General features: G+C 38.0%; 1 protein-coding gene across 1 annotated transcript in view; it reads right to left on the bottom strand.

Annotated features, from left to right (window-relative positions):
• LOC147701890 (uncharacterized) overlaps window positions 1-18,362 on the bottom strand; it is a 91,245-nt gene that overhangs the window by 61,356 nt on the left and 11,527 nt on the right. The window contains exon 2 of the mRNA XM_086930517.1: window positions 16,830-16,968. Within this exon, the coding sequence (XP_086786643.1) occupies window positions 16,830-16,853 (24 nt within the window). The 5' untranslated portion in view covers window positions 16,854-16,968. The remainder of the gene's footprint in view (window positions 1-16,829; window positions 16,969-18,362) is intronic.

Here is an 18,362-nt window from a genome sequence, read left to right on the forward strand (position 1 = left end):
GCAAATGTTTTTGGTCATAACTTCTTTACCTGTTGGAATGGTATTTTTTGATGCAGATAATTTAACTGTTTATACGGGATTGCCAGTTTTTTTTACATTAAAATATATATATATATATATATATATTCAATGAAAAAACCATAGGTTATAGACCATATATAGTTAGGAATTCGCATTTACAAAACCTTATTTTACTCGCACAAAACCATTGAAATTCCATATATAGTTAGTTGCACTAACTATATATCGCGCACCCGCAATCCACTGCTGATGATGTCACATATTACATCATTCATGACATGGTCAGTGACATCACTGATGACATCACTGATGACATCTCAAATGACATCACTGATAACATCACTGATGACATCTCATTTGACATTACTGATCATATCACTGATGATATCATTCATGTGATAATACGATGAACCTCTTCAGACTCTAATATAACCTTAGATACAATCAGTGTAAACAGACACTCACAGACTGTCACTCATCCATGGAGTTACTCACACACCTAGTCAGTCATGCAAAGAATCAATCACACCTCCATTTCCTCAACTATACAGTTAGACAAACTTTACTTATTCAAACATATACTAACACATATTTACTCTCTTATACAATCCCTGATACAAGTTCACAATGATCCATACAGCCACTCACACATTCACTGGCTCTTATGCACAGTTATTTATATATGTCAACTCTCACATGTACTGTGCTTTACATATGTACTTACTTTGACATGTAGCACTGAGATATCCATTCACTCACCAATACACTCATGCACACAGTCAACCGCCCATACAGTTGTTTCCACATGCACTTTTGAAACCATACATCTAGTGAATCAACTGCTCACACATCTATGCACAGAGTCATACACCTCCCAGCCACCCACAAACACACACAGTCTCCCATACAAATACTTGGGCAACCAATCAATAACCCATATAGTTACTCATATAGCTACTTATCAACACATGCAACAGTTTACAGAACAACAGACATAATGATGCACAAATTAAGACAGTTTAGTCACTAACCCATGCACTCAGTGAGACACATTTAATAGCTCACTCATACAGTCAGTCATGCACCTACTAAATCCTTCATCCAGACACTTATACATCCACTCATTCTTCAATATGTAAGAGATATTTTAACTTTACAGAAACATACAGTCACTGGATGTTGTCATCAGTCATGTCATTTGAGATGTCATCAGTGATGTCATCAGTGATGTCACTGACCATGTCATGAATGATGTAATATGTGACATCATCAGCAGTGGATTGCGGGTGCGCGATATATAGTTAGTGCAACTAACTATATATGGAATTTCAATGGTTTTGTGCGAGTAAAATAAGGTTTTGTAAATGCTAATCCCTAACTATATATGGTCTATAACCTATGGTTTTTTCATTGAATTTCAATGGTTTTTTAAATGTAAATTTCTAACTATATATGGTCTATAACCTATGGTTTTTTCAGTGAATTTCATTGGTTTTTTAAAAGCTAACATCTGTAGCTGTAAAATGTATTATTCTTTAAATCCCAAAATATATATAGATATTTATTGATAATTTTTTTAAAATATTTTTTTCTTCGCTTCTAGTTCGCGAACCGGGAAGCTTTCCGTTAGCTCATCTTGATGCCGCGATCTAGTCCGCGAACCGGTCAACGTTACGTTAGCGGAACAGTGACGCGTCGCGGAAGCGCGACATATCACGTTATCGCGTAATGCGTCTAATGACGCGTCGCGTTAGCGCTCCCGGAAGTGCTCCGGACCGCGGTCCAGAAGCGATCTGGGACGCGGCGCGCGCCGCGTAACGTAAGCGGAACAGGTCATGTGACTTGTTTATCAAACTTCTCATTGGTTCATTTCACTTTTGGTTTCCAAATGATGTATGACTAGGTCATGTGACCTAAAAATAACACTTTTCATTGGCTCAGAACTTTTGTTTTCCCCAAATCATGTAAATCCCTCCTTATTTCCTCACTCTGACTTTCATCTTGGTGAGAGAAAGACCATTTATCTGAAGATCCACAATGGCTTCCATTCTTGCTGCAGCTGGTGCACCCCCACCACCACCTCCACCTCCTCATAAGAAGAGAGGACCACCTACACAAATTATGACTAACAGAGAGGAGGAAGATGAGGAAGAAGAAGAAGAGGAGACAGAGGAACAACAATTTGTTGATGAGTTGCCCCGGGTTTCCAAACGAAAATCCAGTTTCATATGGCAGTTTTTCACCATCCCTCCTGGAACAAAGAAAGTGAATGCAAAATATGCCACCTGCCTCATCTGTGATCACAGATTGTCGAGAGGCACAGAAAAGAAGTACAGTATGGGGAACTATACAATGCACCGTCACATGAGCAGGTGGCATCCCAATAACTACAGCCGGGCTGAATTAAGGGATCTTGTAGACAATCCGACGGCAACTCCTGTAGCAAGATCGACATCCACATTGTCTTTGACGGGAAGAGAGGCACAAGAGACTGTGCCCAACATCCAACCTAACTTCCAGCACATAAAGTTATCTTGTGTTTACTGTGGTGAAATGCTATCATATGGCAACATGAGTGTCAACCTCATGAACATTGCATATGAAAATCATAAATGCCCTAATGCACCCAAAAAGTAATTTTCTTTTTTTTGCTCCAGTTGAGCCGTTTTGAAAGCCTGTTTTTTGTTGTCTCCCCTCCATAAAAAAAACAAAAAAAACATAAAACAGTTCTAAAAATACAAAAAAATCAAAAAATGTTCAAAAAATAAAAAAAAAATATAAAACAACAAAAACAAAAAAAAACAGTTCTTTTCAGAACTACCTCCCCTTTCAAACAAAATTGCTAGAATGTTTATCACTCTGGCAAGCTCTATTTCTTTTGGTTCGCTTCAAGTTCGCTGACCGGTTCGCGAACTTTAAGCGAACTAAAAAAATATTTTTTTAAAAAAAAGAAGAGTTAGTATAAGGGAAGTAATCAGAGAATAATGTAAAAAGAAAGACAGCTAGAGAGAGTAAATGAGAGATAGTGTCAGTGACATCATCAGCAGTGCATTGCGGGTAAAAAGAGTGGAAAATATTTACCTTATAATTCTTGTTACCTTTTTTAAATATTTTTTCATACTTTCAATCTGTAAAACAGAGAACAAACATTTCAAAAAATATTAAAACATGTATTTAAAAATTAGAAAAGACAAGGGAAAAGGTTCAAAACCAAACAGTTTTTCAACAACTTTGACATTTACAGAAGTCTCTGCTTCTCTACGTCACCTACACAATCCTAAACATATATATTCAAAAGAAACTGTATCTTGATGTTGCTGAACTGAGGCCTATTTTGGAACATGATGTTTTTCTTGCACTGCTAATGTCTCACAATAGTGATGCAATAGCAGCGCAAAAAAGATGTAAAGCCATAATAAAATTGTGTCTAACATTGTAAATGATTGTTTTAGGATGCAAATAAGATGTGTGCTTTCAAGAGCTTTCTTTGAGGTGAGGCCTCTTTTTTTTATAAAAAAAAAAACACTACCCAGAAGTACAGCACTCTAAGCATTAAAATTGATATTTACAGAACTCAGCTTACCCATATGTACCACACATTTCTAAATGTATATCATAAGGACAAAAAGCATAACATTAATTATACATGTTAAATGGTTTATTTTTGCTGTTCTCAGAATGTATCAAATTTCACTTAAATCAGTGACTTGAAGGTATTCATCATGTAACAGCAGGGAAAAAAAAACACAATCAAAATGACTGTGTTTAAAAAACCCATACAACCTAAGAAATCTGTTTTCAAAACTTCTTAAAATTAACTTACTTTCAATGACGTCAAACGATCTCCTATAAACAGCATCCACTCTGTTGTGCTTTAAATATTTTCAGCCCGCCACTTTCTGAAAGAAAACCTCCATCGATACGTGAAATATGTTACATAGAAAAAAAACTTCTCTCATTATATCACATGTTTCCACTAGGCCAAATCATGTTGCCGCGATTCGCAAATCTTGTAATTCTTCCAATCAAATCCCGACATTTTCTATTTTCGCAACTTTCAAAAATAAAATATTTGAGATTATTTTCACAATCCTGGACTACTAATATCTTACTCTTCTTTGTCACTCATGTTCTCCTTTTCCTATGACACTGATACTGCTTACTATGAAGCAGACTTACTTGCATCAGGTTTATATAGTTGAATTTTTAATCGAGACAGCATTGCAGACTTACATTCCCTCTACTTAAAATTTTGGTTTTAAAAACACCAGGTAAGAATTTTTAAGGTCAAACGGCAATTTTTTTTTGAACGTTACAACAGAATCATTACAGAATGACCAGCCGTTTCCAGACTTTAAGTAAGCTGTATAATGTCCTGATGTAGTTGATGAACCATCGTGATAGATAATTGCTACAGTAACAAAAGTCCTCCCTGATATTGACAGCTGAGAAGCCACAAAATGTTTTATTAAAGTTGACAATTTTGTTCCATCAGGCCTACATCGTTGCATCATTAAAATGACATACTGGCCATATCTACGTATAAATAATGTTGACATCATATCACATTTACATTGGCTACACTCCATGTTGTGATCCGCTGCATTTACTAGCTTATTAAAGGAGACTGATTTACTGTCTGGCAAAGTTAAATATATAAATCTTTCTGAGTCTACACTAGTAGTACTTGATACCATACAGTTCTCGCAGTCATGCTGCCATTGATAAGAAAGCCCAAACAGGTGATCTACATCTACACCCTCAACTTGCAATATATCAAGCATATACATTAAAAACTCCTGACAATCTTGCTGATTATTTTCAGAGAAGTCTGTTTGACCTGAACATTCATCTAACAGATAACGAACTTCAGACACACTTTCTACTTTTGTTCGATCAGTGCTACATTTCTCGAAAACAGAATTCAACAAACAGCATAAAATTTGTTCAGAATTCAACAGAATCTGTTCTTTTAAACTCTCTAGTGAAAAGAGAACATTAACCACTACATTTGCATAGCAGTTGACACCAGAACTGTTTTCAAATTGAAAACCGACAACATCTTCAACAGAATCCACTTTCTTTCTGCTAACAACTTTCGGTTCATTGACTTTTAGTCTTTTTGCAACAACCTCCCTACTATTACTACTATTTCTACGTTTCCGGCCTACCACACGTTTCTCAAACAAAGGATATTGAGGCAAATGTGGCGCATACTCTCTTCTTAACCTATTGTATTCCTTAACACAATCTAGATCCGCACAAATGTTTGTGACATCACAGTCAATCAAGTACAATCCTGATAAAGTTCTAACTCGCGACAATGCCACATATGCCATACCCTCCTTGAACACTGAACTTCCAATATTCACCAATGCACAGTCTACACTTAAACCTTGCGATTTATGGATTGTCACCGCATATGCCAAGCAAACAGGAAACTGTTTACGGCGAACATATAAGTCTTTAACAAGCAAAAACCTAGCAGAACAACGAGCAATTTTCTGTACTTCCTCAATGCCATCAAATTTAATTCGTAAAAATTCTATTCCATCTCTATTTCTGTATTTCTCAAAATCAACAACATTACCCATTGATCCATTTACCAGACCTCTTTCTACATGTAAATTCCGTCTCAAAATGATTCGGCAATTTAAACACACATTCAGAGTCTTTTCAAAACCCGCTGTCTTAGATATAGTCTTCTCTAATGAATCCAATTTTGATTTCAAATTATCTGACAAAATAATTGTTGATCCCATATGCTCTAATTTGTCGATAGCTTCAAGTTTCACAATCTCTTGCTTTTCTAAATTCAACATTTTGTTGTTGAAGATGGCACATTCTGCAAGAGTTGGCATGAGACATATCCCGGATTTCTTCTCAGTAATTTTCTGAAAAATATTCTCAGGCACAATCTCTTGTTTGGGATACAAATTTGACAGTAACCGTGCATTTAAAGCTTCTTTCCCATACTCGGTCACTTTTCCAATTCTAATATCTTGTAGAATATTCTTGTAATCTTCATCCTTTGCCTGACGCATATTTTGATGCAGTTCTGCATAATTGAAGTTTAACCATATATTGACGTTGCCAATGCTCCCTAGGCACTTCCTGGTATCTTCATGCGTGAGTATTTTGAACACAGGTTGACCTTTTACTGGTGTCAGCTGTAGAAGATCTCCGAAAACAATAATGTGTTTCCCACCAAATAAGACATCATATTCAGTTTTAAGTACTTCTTGCATTCTCAAATGCACAAAGGCAAGCATGACATTGGAAACCATGCTTACTTCGTCAATGATAAGTAGTTTCATTTTCCTCAAGACTCTTGAAACTTCCCAGCAAGCATCTCCAGATAACTTGTTGTATTGTAATTTGTTGTCATGCTCCACCGGCAGCATCAATAGACGATGCAAAGTAATACCTTTAATATTATGTGCTGCCAGTCCAGTAGGAGCGGTGACAACACAAGACAGCGATGACTCAGTCCTTTCCTGCAAATAACAAGAGATTGCTTTAATGAGGAAACTTTTTCCAGTTCCCGCTTCTCCACTCACGTACAGTCGGACAAGCTTCAACAACGTACACGAGCACTCTTTCTTCTCATGACTTAATCCGTGCTCAATTTCCTTGGTAACTTCATCATATATTTTCCTCTGCTCAACGTTGAGTTGTTTTTCCAAGTCTTGTAAGTTAACTGAATCCTCCTGAGCATGTGCCATGGCTCTTTCTACTTCATTCATAGCAGTGGCAGCTTCATTTTCGATAATAGGTCCTCCAAGTGGATCTTGACTCAATGAAACAGAACTCTGACTGTCCTGAGAACTGTCTCTGGCAATCTCGGCTGCAATCGTTGCTTCCTGCTCAATTTCCAAAGTTAGCATTTCTTGATATTTAGAAAAAGCAGGACATTCTATGGACTCCTTGGCTGCATTGAAAGAGTCTTCGTAACAGAGGAAATCTCCAAGCAGTTCCTCTTCTGCACGCCAAGGCTTGAAAAGTTGCAAAAGTGCTAAATAGAAAAACTCCTTTTTTTCTGGAGATTCGCCACTTAATTTTCGATGGTTTACTAATTGGCATTTTCTTTGCTTGACCAGGCATCCCTCACTTCCAATTACAGCATACACTCCTTTCTCAATATCTTCTTTGATGTTCCTCTTGAATATATAATTTTGGAGAACCTCATATAGACAAACATTCTCAAGGTGACTGCTTCGATTTGGATAATATGTATCCAACATGTTGGTCTTCAAAATGTCGGTACTGTTTGGTTCCTTTACTGCCAAATACTCAATTTCCCGAACAGGTTTTAGAACTCGATTTCGCGTTGCAGCAAGACCAAGACTCGCCCAAACGAGACTCCTGGATTTGGCATAGAGACTTGCTGAAGACAATCGATCAGAACATTCGTAAGCTCCAATTTCTCGATGCGACAACATCTTCAGACTGAAACTGTACAACTTCTTGCTGAGGCTCTTTTCATGGGAAATGTCCTCCCACATATCCTTCAGTTCGGTCTTTTCTTTTTTGGTGATGTAAGATGTCACATACCGAGCCACTGCCATACAGTTGTCAGCCACAAACTGTATATCCATGTTCGCATTCCACATGGACAAAATCACTGGGTTGTAGTCATTGATGTACTTGGACTCTTCGTTCCTTTTCAAATTGTATGTATTCTTGGGTGATTTCCTCGTCACATTATGTCGCAGCGAAGACATCAAACTGTTCACTCTTCCTTTAGAAATCACCGGTCGTGGAAAGTTGAAACGACATTTGGTGTAGAACTTGTCCTTGTTTCTGAATTTACGACGACAGTACTTCCCACAACGATGGCTTTGGAAACGTAGAACTTGTTCTCTTAGACTTTTCTTCTCCGTTGCGTTTGGAACAGCACATGTAGAATACTGTTCGATGAAATTCATCACCAAGTCATCCGGATCTGTTCCAAATTTAGGTGCATCCTTGATCCACAGCAACATATGTATATGAGGGGCACCTCTTGCTTGATACTCCTTTCTCCAGAAGAAATCCAACACCTCTCCAAGAGGTGGATTCTTTTTATTTGTGATGAAAGACATCATAGCTTCAAATCTATGATTGAAGTACCTGCATACATTCACAGGATCCAAAGAACACAGTTCTCCAGGTGTCTTGAATTCAATGTTTTCAATATTTCCATTTGCCTCTCGTAGAAATTCAAGTAAGTCATCCCAGCCATACTCAGCACAGCTCAGAGTGAGGAACCATGTCGGAGTTCCTAAGTTCCTCAGCATACATTTTAAATCACCATGACGACGGTACCAGTACTCATTAGTACCACGCTGACACGCCATGAGATTAATTAAGTGAGAATCCAAAATACTGTCTTGGACATTGACTTTATGCATAAAGTCACTTGCCGAGATGTTACGCATCTGTATACCACTTTTTAAGATGTGGTTCACTGCATATGAAAGTCCAGACAGATCGCTTTCAAACAGGAGATGAAACAAATAGGGAATGCATTGCCGAAACCTAGGATCTTCTGCATACAATCGTAAAGTCCGGTATTCAGACGCAGGAATTTCACGAGGTCGCTCATCATATCTTCCTCCTTGACCTGTGGGAAATAGCTGTGGGAAACACCGAGCTTCCAAACTTTCCTCCCAAACACTAATGGGACTCCCTTTGGCTTGTTTCATTTGAAACAACTCAATAGCATTCCCCATGACTTCCTTGGAATGCAAAGGATGAACACTATAATGTTCATATATTTCTTCACTTTTAGAGGCCTCTAGTTTCTCAATTTGGCCAGCACACAAATCGCTATCCTCTTCATCACTTACTTCCTCTTCTGCAACATATACATTCTTATAGTACTTATTATTTTTCTTCAAATACACTGTTGCCTTTTTGACTTTCCTAACATCCACTAAATCTTGCCATATTTTCTTATTCTTTGTCGGAACCCCATTAACCAAGATAACCAGAGGTTCCTCTTCCACTTTTTCTATTCCAATTGTGTTAATGTTTTTGTTCAAATCTAGAGGCAAATAAACAACTCTTCCCTTTAATCCTCTCTGTAAATCTGCTGGAGGCAACTTCCCTGTCTTTGGCTCCATTCTTACAATAGCCTGAAAGGGATGGATACTTTGAATCAAAATAGATTCATAAGTATTTAAATCCTTCAATTCAGAAGGAATCTCAACCAATTCCAGATTATTATGAACTGCCCTAGCAGGCATCTGGTTTTGGTTTAATTTATTACAACAATAAGTACACACACGTTGATCCGATCCCAAATCAAAATAATTTTCTACCATCAAGTATGTGGCTAAATCCTTCCATTCACTATTATTTTCCCTTTCACTTTTTGCATATAAATCCACTACCTTAGTCTGATTCTTATAATAAGTGCGTCGACAACATACACAAGTGAAATTAGGCCTCTCACTTGATTTCATCTGAAACGTGGCAATTTCCTTCTGAAAATTATCTGTACTGGAAACCTGTACATTATCTTCCACATTACCCTCTACTTCAGGGTCAATTTGAACATTCTCATCTTTACTACCAAAGTAACAAAACTCAATTTCTTCACAAAGATTCTTCACATCTATTTCAGAACCATGCAAAAGAGCAGCACATAACTGTTTAAGCATAATTGCTGGACTCTTAGCATAATACAACATTCTCACTAAATTTCTCACTTTATTATGATGCACTGCTAGCATCCTGAAATGATGAAAAACACTCTGGCATACTCTCCTGGAAAGACAAGCCAGTGAATGACCACGCAAACCTGTCATTTGTCTCACTCTGCAAGGATCTAAATTTTGCAACAACTTCATTTTCTGCTTCAAACTTTTCTTATTAAATGTCCGTATAAAATCACAAAGCAAATTGATGGAAACCTGTCGCACACTGCAAATAGAACTACACTTCCAAATGTACACAGGACCCTTAGGACGTCTTCCTAAAACCTCATCACTTAGCGCCTCTTCTGTCTCTGTTGTCACAAGTTGTTCTTTTTCAACTGGACAACCATCCTTCACTTCATAAGCTCGACCATTGATGTCAACTGCATGCACCAAATCATTATCCTGAAAATAAGTCTCTTCATTAAAAAATGCCTCAGAACTTGAACTATGCATCCATTCTCCAGAAAAAACTTCACAAAAGTTAGTACGATTTACTACTCTCTTCCATCTACTTTTTGTTTTGAAATCAGAAATTACCTTGCTTAGTTTCCTAATTCTATTAATTACCAAAATAAACAACTTTCGCTTGATTTCAAAAGCATGATCAATAATTTTCTCTACATTTTTCTTCTTCCTATAAAATGCCGCTTTCTGTTGGCCTTTCTTTTTAATATTTTTCAATAAATTAACTAATATCCTATTACGGAACATTCGTTGTCGAATGTCCCTAAACTGTTGTTTCCTTCTACTATCATGCACAGAGTTATCTCTTCCTCTACCAGTAACATTTGTGATGTGTCTCTCCTTTCCATTTAAATTACTTTTTTTTGGGTGAACAGACACATTTTTTTGTGCAAAATTTTTTTTACTACAAATATTTCTTAAGAATGATTTCGTGCTCTTACCCGGCCCTTTCTTGGTGTTTTGACAAGTATTTGGGGAAGAGGACTGCTGCAATAAAACATCATCCTGCTGTCTTTGACGTTTTCTAGCCTTTCGTATTCGACTTCTGGAAGGCATTTTCCAAACTATGAAAGAATCTGCAGTTGAATCTGTGAAAAAATATAATATAAAATGTTATTGACCACTATTACCAAACAGTAAATAAATAACAGTCATCTAAAACTTAATGCCGTACTAATTATTTAACATAGCAAATATTTTCCACCAGCACTGCATCACAAAAATGACACTCAATGGTACAAAACAGGCATACAACACTCATAAATCACTCCCTAATATTTTAAATCATTAATTCAGGATGACGATAAGATGTAGCCTATCTAAAGGTTTGTTTAGGCCCAGATCTTTGGACTGGGGTGAATGTGTGTCATTGATCCACATTCAGTCCATCACCTGTTTTGTTTATTTGAGGTGAGGCCAACACATGGTTGCAGATAAGATTTTCACTGAAAAAAAACCAAGGTAAAAAAACATGTGAAGGCCTACCAATGAAGTAAATCATTAAATGAAAACCAATACATTTCTGGGAATATGCACTACTAGTGCTTCATAAGATGTTTTGGGTCATATTTATAAGTTATTTGAGTATCTAGTATGCTATTTTACATTCTTCATGGTGCAAATTTATTGTAAATACGCTCCCACCTGCGGTTGGCAAATTTAGATTTTGATTATGGGAGTTAGATAGGCATGTTAATAATTTCCCAAAAATGGTATATAACCCCAAACAACCTTTGTAGCAAATGCTCTTAGCCATGTTATCCACCTCCCATTGGATAACATGGCTAAGAAGTGCTTGCAAATGTGATAAAAAAAGGCCTGCAATGCATGAATATCGCAGAAAAATCAGCGATATTCATGCATTTTCCAGCAAATGCTCTTAGCCATGTTATCCACTTCCTATTAAATAACATGGCTAAGAACTGCTCAGGGCACCATGAGGAACGCTTTCCATTTAAAAAGGGAAAAATAACATCAAAGACACTAAAATGCCTTCTAAATATGAACCCAAACAACCTATGAAGCAATGTGGAAAAAACTGCCGCAATGCATGAATATAGCAGAAAAATCAGCGACATTCATGCATTTTCCAGCAAATGCTCTTAGCCATGTTATCCACTTCCTATTAAATAACATGGCTAAGAACTGCTCAGGGCACCATGAGGAACGCTTTCCATTTAAAAAGGGAAAAATAACATCAAAGACACTAAAATGCCTCCTAAATATGAACCCAAACAACCTATGAAGCAATGTGAAAAAAAACGGCCACAATGCATGAATATAGCAAAAAAATCAGCGATATTCATGCATTTTCCAGCAAATGCTCTTAGCCATGTTATCCACTTCCTATTAAATAACATGGCTAAGAACTGCTCAGGGCCCCATGAGGAACGCTTTCCATTTAAAAAGGGAAAAATAACATCAAAGACACTAAAATGCCTTCTAAATATGAACCCAAACAACCTATGAAGCAATGTGAAAAAAAACGGCCACAATGCAAGAATATAGCAGAAAAATCAGCGATATTCATGCATTTTCCAGCAAATGCTATTAGCCATGTTATCCACTTCCTATTAAATAACATGGCTAAGAACTGCTCAGGGCCCCATGAGGAACGCTTTCCATTTAAAAAGGGAAAAATAACTTCAAAGACACTAAAATGCCTTCTAAATATGACCCCAAACAACCTATGAAGCTCTAACAGTACATATCCTGAAATTTAATTCATTTCAAAATTCGTTTTTAAACACAGCATATAAATCAATTGTATACCTGCATTCATGAAGAAATAACTAAAAATGTCCTTGAGACACATGAAAGTGTTTTCTGGAATGCCCTAGCACCATTTTTGGGACACTATTAACATGGCTAGGTAACTCCCATAATCAAAATCTAAATTTGCCAAGCGCAAGTGGGAGCGTATTTACAAGACACTTGCCCCATGAGGAACACTTTACATTTTAAAAGGCGAACACAACATCTTAGACACTCAAATACCTTATAAATATGGCCCAAAACAACCTATAAAGCTCTAGCAGTACATATCCAGAAATGTAATTGATTTCTTAAATCGTTTTTAAAAGCAACATATCTGTTTCAGCTTACATAACAGACCATGAAATGGCCTCCATGTATTACAATATCTTGTGTTACTGCATGCCAGAATGTTACACCAAATATGCAATTATAATTTCTCTATGAAACTAATTCTATTAGTATATCACTAGAGACAAAACCACATTTTAAAAACACAGCTTTCTTCATCATTTTCTCCTTAAATCATACTATTCTCTATCTAAATTAAATAAATCTTTTCTCACCTTAGCAAATATTTTTTGAGTTTTGAAAACAGTCTCAGAAATACACCAAATTGTCTTCAGCAGAAGAAAAAGGATGCACTCCAAAGGCTGCAGCTATTGAAAGCACAGAAATACAGATATTCTTTTCACATATCTCTCATATTAGCCAATCATACCTCTTCCCTCACTTTTTTCAAATCAAAACCCTTCCCCCCTCTGCCCTGTCTGCCTTGTTTCCATAGCAACCACCTCCTGGAAGACCTCTCATGTTTGCAAATTCACAAAACAATGTTTCAATTGAACTCTGAACTCTCAGTGCACCTGCGTATCCAGTGCAATCTTTCATTAATTGTTTCTTCCTTGACCATTCAAATTACATCTTTCAAAGAACACATCCATGCACCCTAACTTTCTGTTTTCCGAAATGGAAATGCACCAATCACTGCTAATGAATCATTAGCATAGTAAAACCACAGTTTTTTTTCTTTAGAAACTCCTACTGTTTCAACTGCCCTTTCATTACCACACTTCATCTGACTGCAGAACAACCTTCTTCCACCATGTTTAACGTCTGGATTGTTGGACATAGTTACATCCACTGGGCTCAAAGGTATGCTGAGAGCAGAAATTTACACAACCTCAATTTACAAGATGTGGAAATTAACTGGTTGGGCCAAAGAGGATTAAAATGTCACCAATTGATTCCATTGGTGAAAACCTTTATGCATTTGCCAAAACCTGACCTGTTAATAGTGCACTGTGGAGGTAATGATTTGGGCACTTTGACAGGGGTAGGTCTGGAAATGCTTTTAAAGGACACCTTGGCGCAATTAATGGCACTTTTTCCTCAAACTGCCTTGGTATATTCCAATATATGCCAAAGACAGAAATGGAGGTGGTCCAACCAATTTTGTCCACAAATTGAGAAAGCGAGGAAGCATGTAAACAAATCTGTTTCAGCTTACATGAGAGACCATGGAATGGGCTCTCTGTACAACAACAACTTGCGTTACTACATGCAAGATATCTACAGAGGAGATGGAGTTCACTTCTCAGATGAGGGCAACAGAATTTTCATTCTGAATTTAAGACTGTGCATTGGTACCTACTTATAAGTACCTAAATGTACCATAAACCCAAAAGCTCTTCCCAGAGCTACCCTACATCTGATCACTCACAATTATTATTTTTCTCTAACTTTTTTCACTAATTTTCCACAAAATTCGCTCCCCGGAGCGCTACCCGGTTCGCTAACCGAAAGCTAACCTCGCGGAATTTTTTTAAAAAACATTTTTTTTCCCGCACATATAAGCCTCCTCAGCCACGCTCAGAAAACCTAGGGGGTCAAGATAAGTCTACCATGACCCCTTCTACCCATTCTAAACATTATTTGCCCTCCATCTTGTATCTTAATGCGAACGAAACACAAAATGGTGGACTCCCGTGACGCTTAAGGTTCGCTAACCGGGCAGCTTCCCGGAAAGCGGTCCTAAAAAAAGGCGGGAAAGTAATTTACAGAAAAACGACTAGAGACACTCTCACCAAATATAGATTAGCTCATACTACATAACAATCCCTTCCATTCTCACAAATTTCATTGAAATTCCATTTAGCCATTTAGCCTGTAGACCTCTCCAAGTACCGTGAGGTAAATTACTTCACAAAACACATCTGAATTGTTGGAATTGACAACCAATGAAAATGTTACTTTCATTTTCTACTTTTATTACCTGACATTTGATTGGTTATATACCTGTATATATATAAAGGGAGAGAAGGAAACACAGCCATTTTGACTACTACTTCTTGTTGTACCTCCTATTTCAAAAGCTTCAAAAAACTTCAACTTCTTTGTGAAGGTAAGTTATAATTTAATATATTGTGCACTATGACTTAATATAGTAGACTTTTTCTGCTAGATATACACTATCCCTCTGTAGTAGTAATGTATTTAGATAGACTTCTCTGTTATAGTTATCAATGGAGTAAGGCTTGTCTTGGTTAAATCACATACACTTTTTTATAGTCCTATTTCCACTCTCATACTATACACTGCCAAAAGATAAATTCACTGATAAAAACTGCCTATCTAAAATTAATCCCAACAGTGCCCTATCTCTACTAATATATATTTTCTTATTCAAAATTTCAGGCAAAATGGAAGGCGAACAACAAGTTTCATTTTCGATTGAACTGAAGGAGAACAGCCAAGACAAACTTGATGACTTTATGGATGACAGTAGAGACCACGAACTTCTACAATGTGTTGAAGCAGTAGACAACTTGCTTCAAAATGAAAAACAATTACACCCTATAATAAATTATGACATTTCTGACAATGAAATGTTAGAAAATTTAATAAAATATGAAACACAATCATAATAAAAAAAAAATAAACAAAGAAAACAAAAAAAAACAAGAAAAACAACAAACAATTAACATACAGTATTAGAAAAGTCTTTCATTCTTTTATCCATAAAGTTCGCTGCCCAGAAAGCTATCCGGTTCGCGAACTTGGCGCTTACCACGCAAAAAAAAATTTTTTTTTTTGGACCCTCTAGGCCCTTTTAAAACCTCCACATAAAACCTAGGGGGTCAACGAGGATCTACTATGCCCCCTTATGGTAATTTCCCCCTTTGTTTTGGCCTCCTCTTGTCTCTCGATCCTACCGAGAGACAAGATGGCGGCCGCTCCGGACTGTTTAGAATGTTGACAGACACCGGAGGGCCAATCAGCTTCTCATCGCAAAGTACCGTTACGCGAAAGGTTCGCTAACCAGATAGCTGCCCGGAGCGCTGTTACAGATATATATCTTGATTTAAACGTTAATTTCTCAAAATCCATTGAAGCACATATATTGAGACCTAGCAAAGGCACATCGGGCTAACAGTCCCTACAATTTTGCCAAATTTCGTGAAAATCCATTCAGCCGTTCGGGCTAAAAGTGAGTCCAACCGCCCTATGGAAAATAACATGGGAAAAACGCGTTTTGGGACCCCCCTTTTTTCTCGGCCCCCCCTTGACGAACCCCCCCCAAATTTCCAGGTGCTGCTCAGAAACAAAATGTGCCATTTTCCTGAAAATTTCAGCCAATTCCGTCCACAAACGCCAAAGTTATTAGGCATAGAATTTTCAAAAGTCCCATAGAGAAAAAATCCTAACTATATATACCTACTGGCGACCGCCAGTAGGTAATATATATATATATATATATATATATATATATATACATATATACATATATATATATATATATATATATATATATATATATATATATATATATAAATACACATTGTATGGTATGCCTATCTCACAATTATAACACTACATTTATCTTAGCGCTGACACCAAAATCTCTCTATTACTCAGCATTTACTCCACAATCTAGAACTCAGCAATGACACCACAATATAAAAATGTCATTCAGACATGGCAATGGCCTCCATCTCTCTCACTGATCAGTTAGACCTTAACCCACCTTGGCCTATCTCATAATCCGTTACTATTCCAGCACAAAGCGACATGTGTACAAGAACCGCAAGACTATTTTCTGGTACTAAAAAAGGCTTAGAAGTGGTCTCTTCGATGAACAGTAGTTGTGTCAAACGTAATGCGGCAAAAACACACATGAATAACTATTGAGTCTTCATGACTTTGAGCATCTCTGTCTCAATCATTTAAGAACAGACCAGGCCCATAGAAATGATATTCGAATGTTTGAAAGCACAGAACAATGATGAGAAAGGATAAGTTGCCATGTTGAACACGCATTCAATGATTTTCACTTGTAACACAATAGACTGTAATGCATTTAAAAACACGTCTGTTACTGCAGGAAAAATTCATAGGTTGTACCTGTGCTGAAATATATTCTTCCATGTTCTGGTCGGTTTCCTTCCAAATGGGAGTAGGGAGTGTGTGTGTGTGGTCACTTTCAAAATGAATTTTGAAAGTGACTAAGGTTCAATGAGAAGACAACTCTGTCCATCTCCAACTGCAGAGAAAGAGAAAAAACAGTAAAGACAACATGATTTGAGGTGATTATTGACAGCATTTTTGTTCGGGTCCCTCTTTCAAATCAGGTTCCGGGTTCAAACAAGCTAAACAACTGAGTAAACAGAAATGTATAATGACCAGAAACAAATGGTCAGACAGCAAAACCTTGCAGCAAATATGAAGCTCCAGTCATTAAAAGGTGCTCTTATGCATTCATGTGTCCTGATGGTACTCCATGTGAATTATAAAATAACAAATAACTAAACAGACTGGAAAAAGACAGGCAAGCATGGTTCCCATACACAGCTGAGATGTCCAATACAAATAATAAACATACCTGCTAAGTACCACGCATCAGGGGTACGTCAGTCTGCAGCAGGCAAATTATGTTTTCATCGCAGCCCAGCAGCCCCAGCCTGCTGAGCACCATGAGCCCCCACTTGGCAGAGACAATTATCCGCCCACCCCAGATCAAATTTGCACGTAGACTTTTAAAAATAGATCAGCTCAACATTCTCTCGGTTAGCAAAACAACTTGAGCAAGTTAAGCTATGTTTGTTTCGCTGCTGAGTTAGTTTTATATAAAACAAGCACTGGCGTTGCCACTAGGTCTCGCAGTAGGAAAGTTGGAGCTATTACAATTGCAAATAACAATGCCTTTTATTTTTGTTTTCATTTTAAAAACATAAAGGGCTTTGTCATTTACAAAACCAATAGCTCCAACTTTCCTACTGCGAGACCTATTGTGCACTGCACAGTGTGGGTGAAAGTGGCACTGCGTGGGTGTGAGTGGCTTTGAGTGAGTGGCGTTGCGTGGGTGAGTGGCGTTGCGTGGGTGAGTGGCGTTGCGTGGGTGAGTGGCGTTGCATGTGTGAGTGGCGTTGCATGTGTGAGCTGCGTGTGTGAGTGGCATTGCATGGGTGAGTGTGGCGTTGTGTGTTGATAGTGGGCTTGCGTGGGTGTGAGTGGCGTTGTGTGTCTGAAAGTGGCGCTGCGTGGGTGTGAGTGGATTTGCGTGGGTGAGTGGCGTTGCGTGGGTGAGTGGCGTTGCGTGGGTGAGTGGCGTTGCGTGGGTGAGTGGCGTTGCGTGTGTGAGTGGCGTTGCGTGTGTGAGTGGCGTTGCATGTGTGAGTGGCGTTGCGTGTGTGAGTGGCGTTGCGTGTGTGAGTGGCGTTGCATGTGTGAGTGGCGTTGCGTGAGTGAGTGGGGTTGCGTGAGTGAGTGGGGTTGCGTGAGTGAGTGGGGTTGCGTGAGTGAGTGGGGTTGCGTGAGTGAGTGGGGTTGCGTGAGTGAGTGGGGTTGCGTGAGTGAGTGGGGTTGCGTGAGTGAGTGGGGTTGCGTGAGTGAGTGGGGTTGCGTGAGTGAGTGGGGTTGCGTGAGTGAGTGGGGTTG

Source organism: Lissotriton vulgaris, chromosome 7 (genome assembly GCF_964263255.1).
Source record: "Lissotriton vulgaris chromosome 7, aLisVul1.2, whole genome shotgun sequence".
Lineage (NCBI taxonomy): Eukaryota > Metazoa > Chordata > Amphibia > Caudata > Salamandridae > Lissotriton > Lissotriton vulgaris.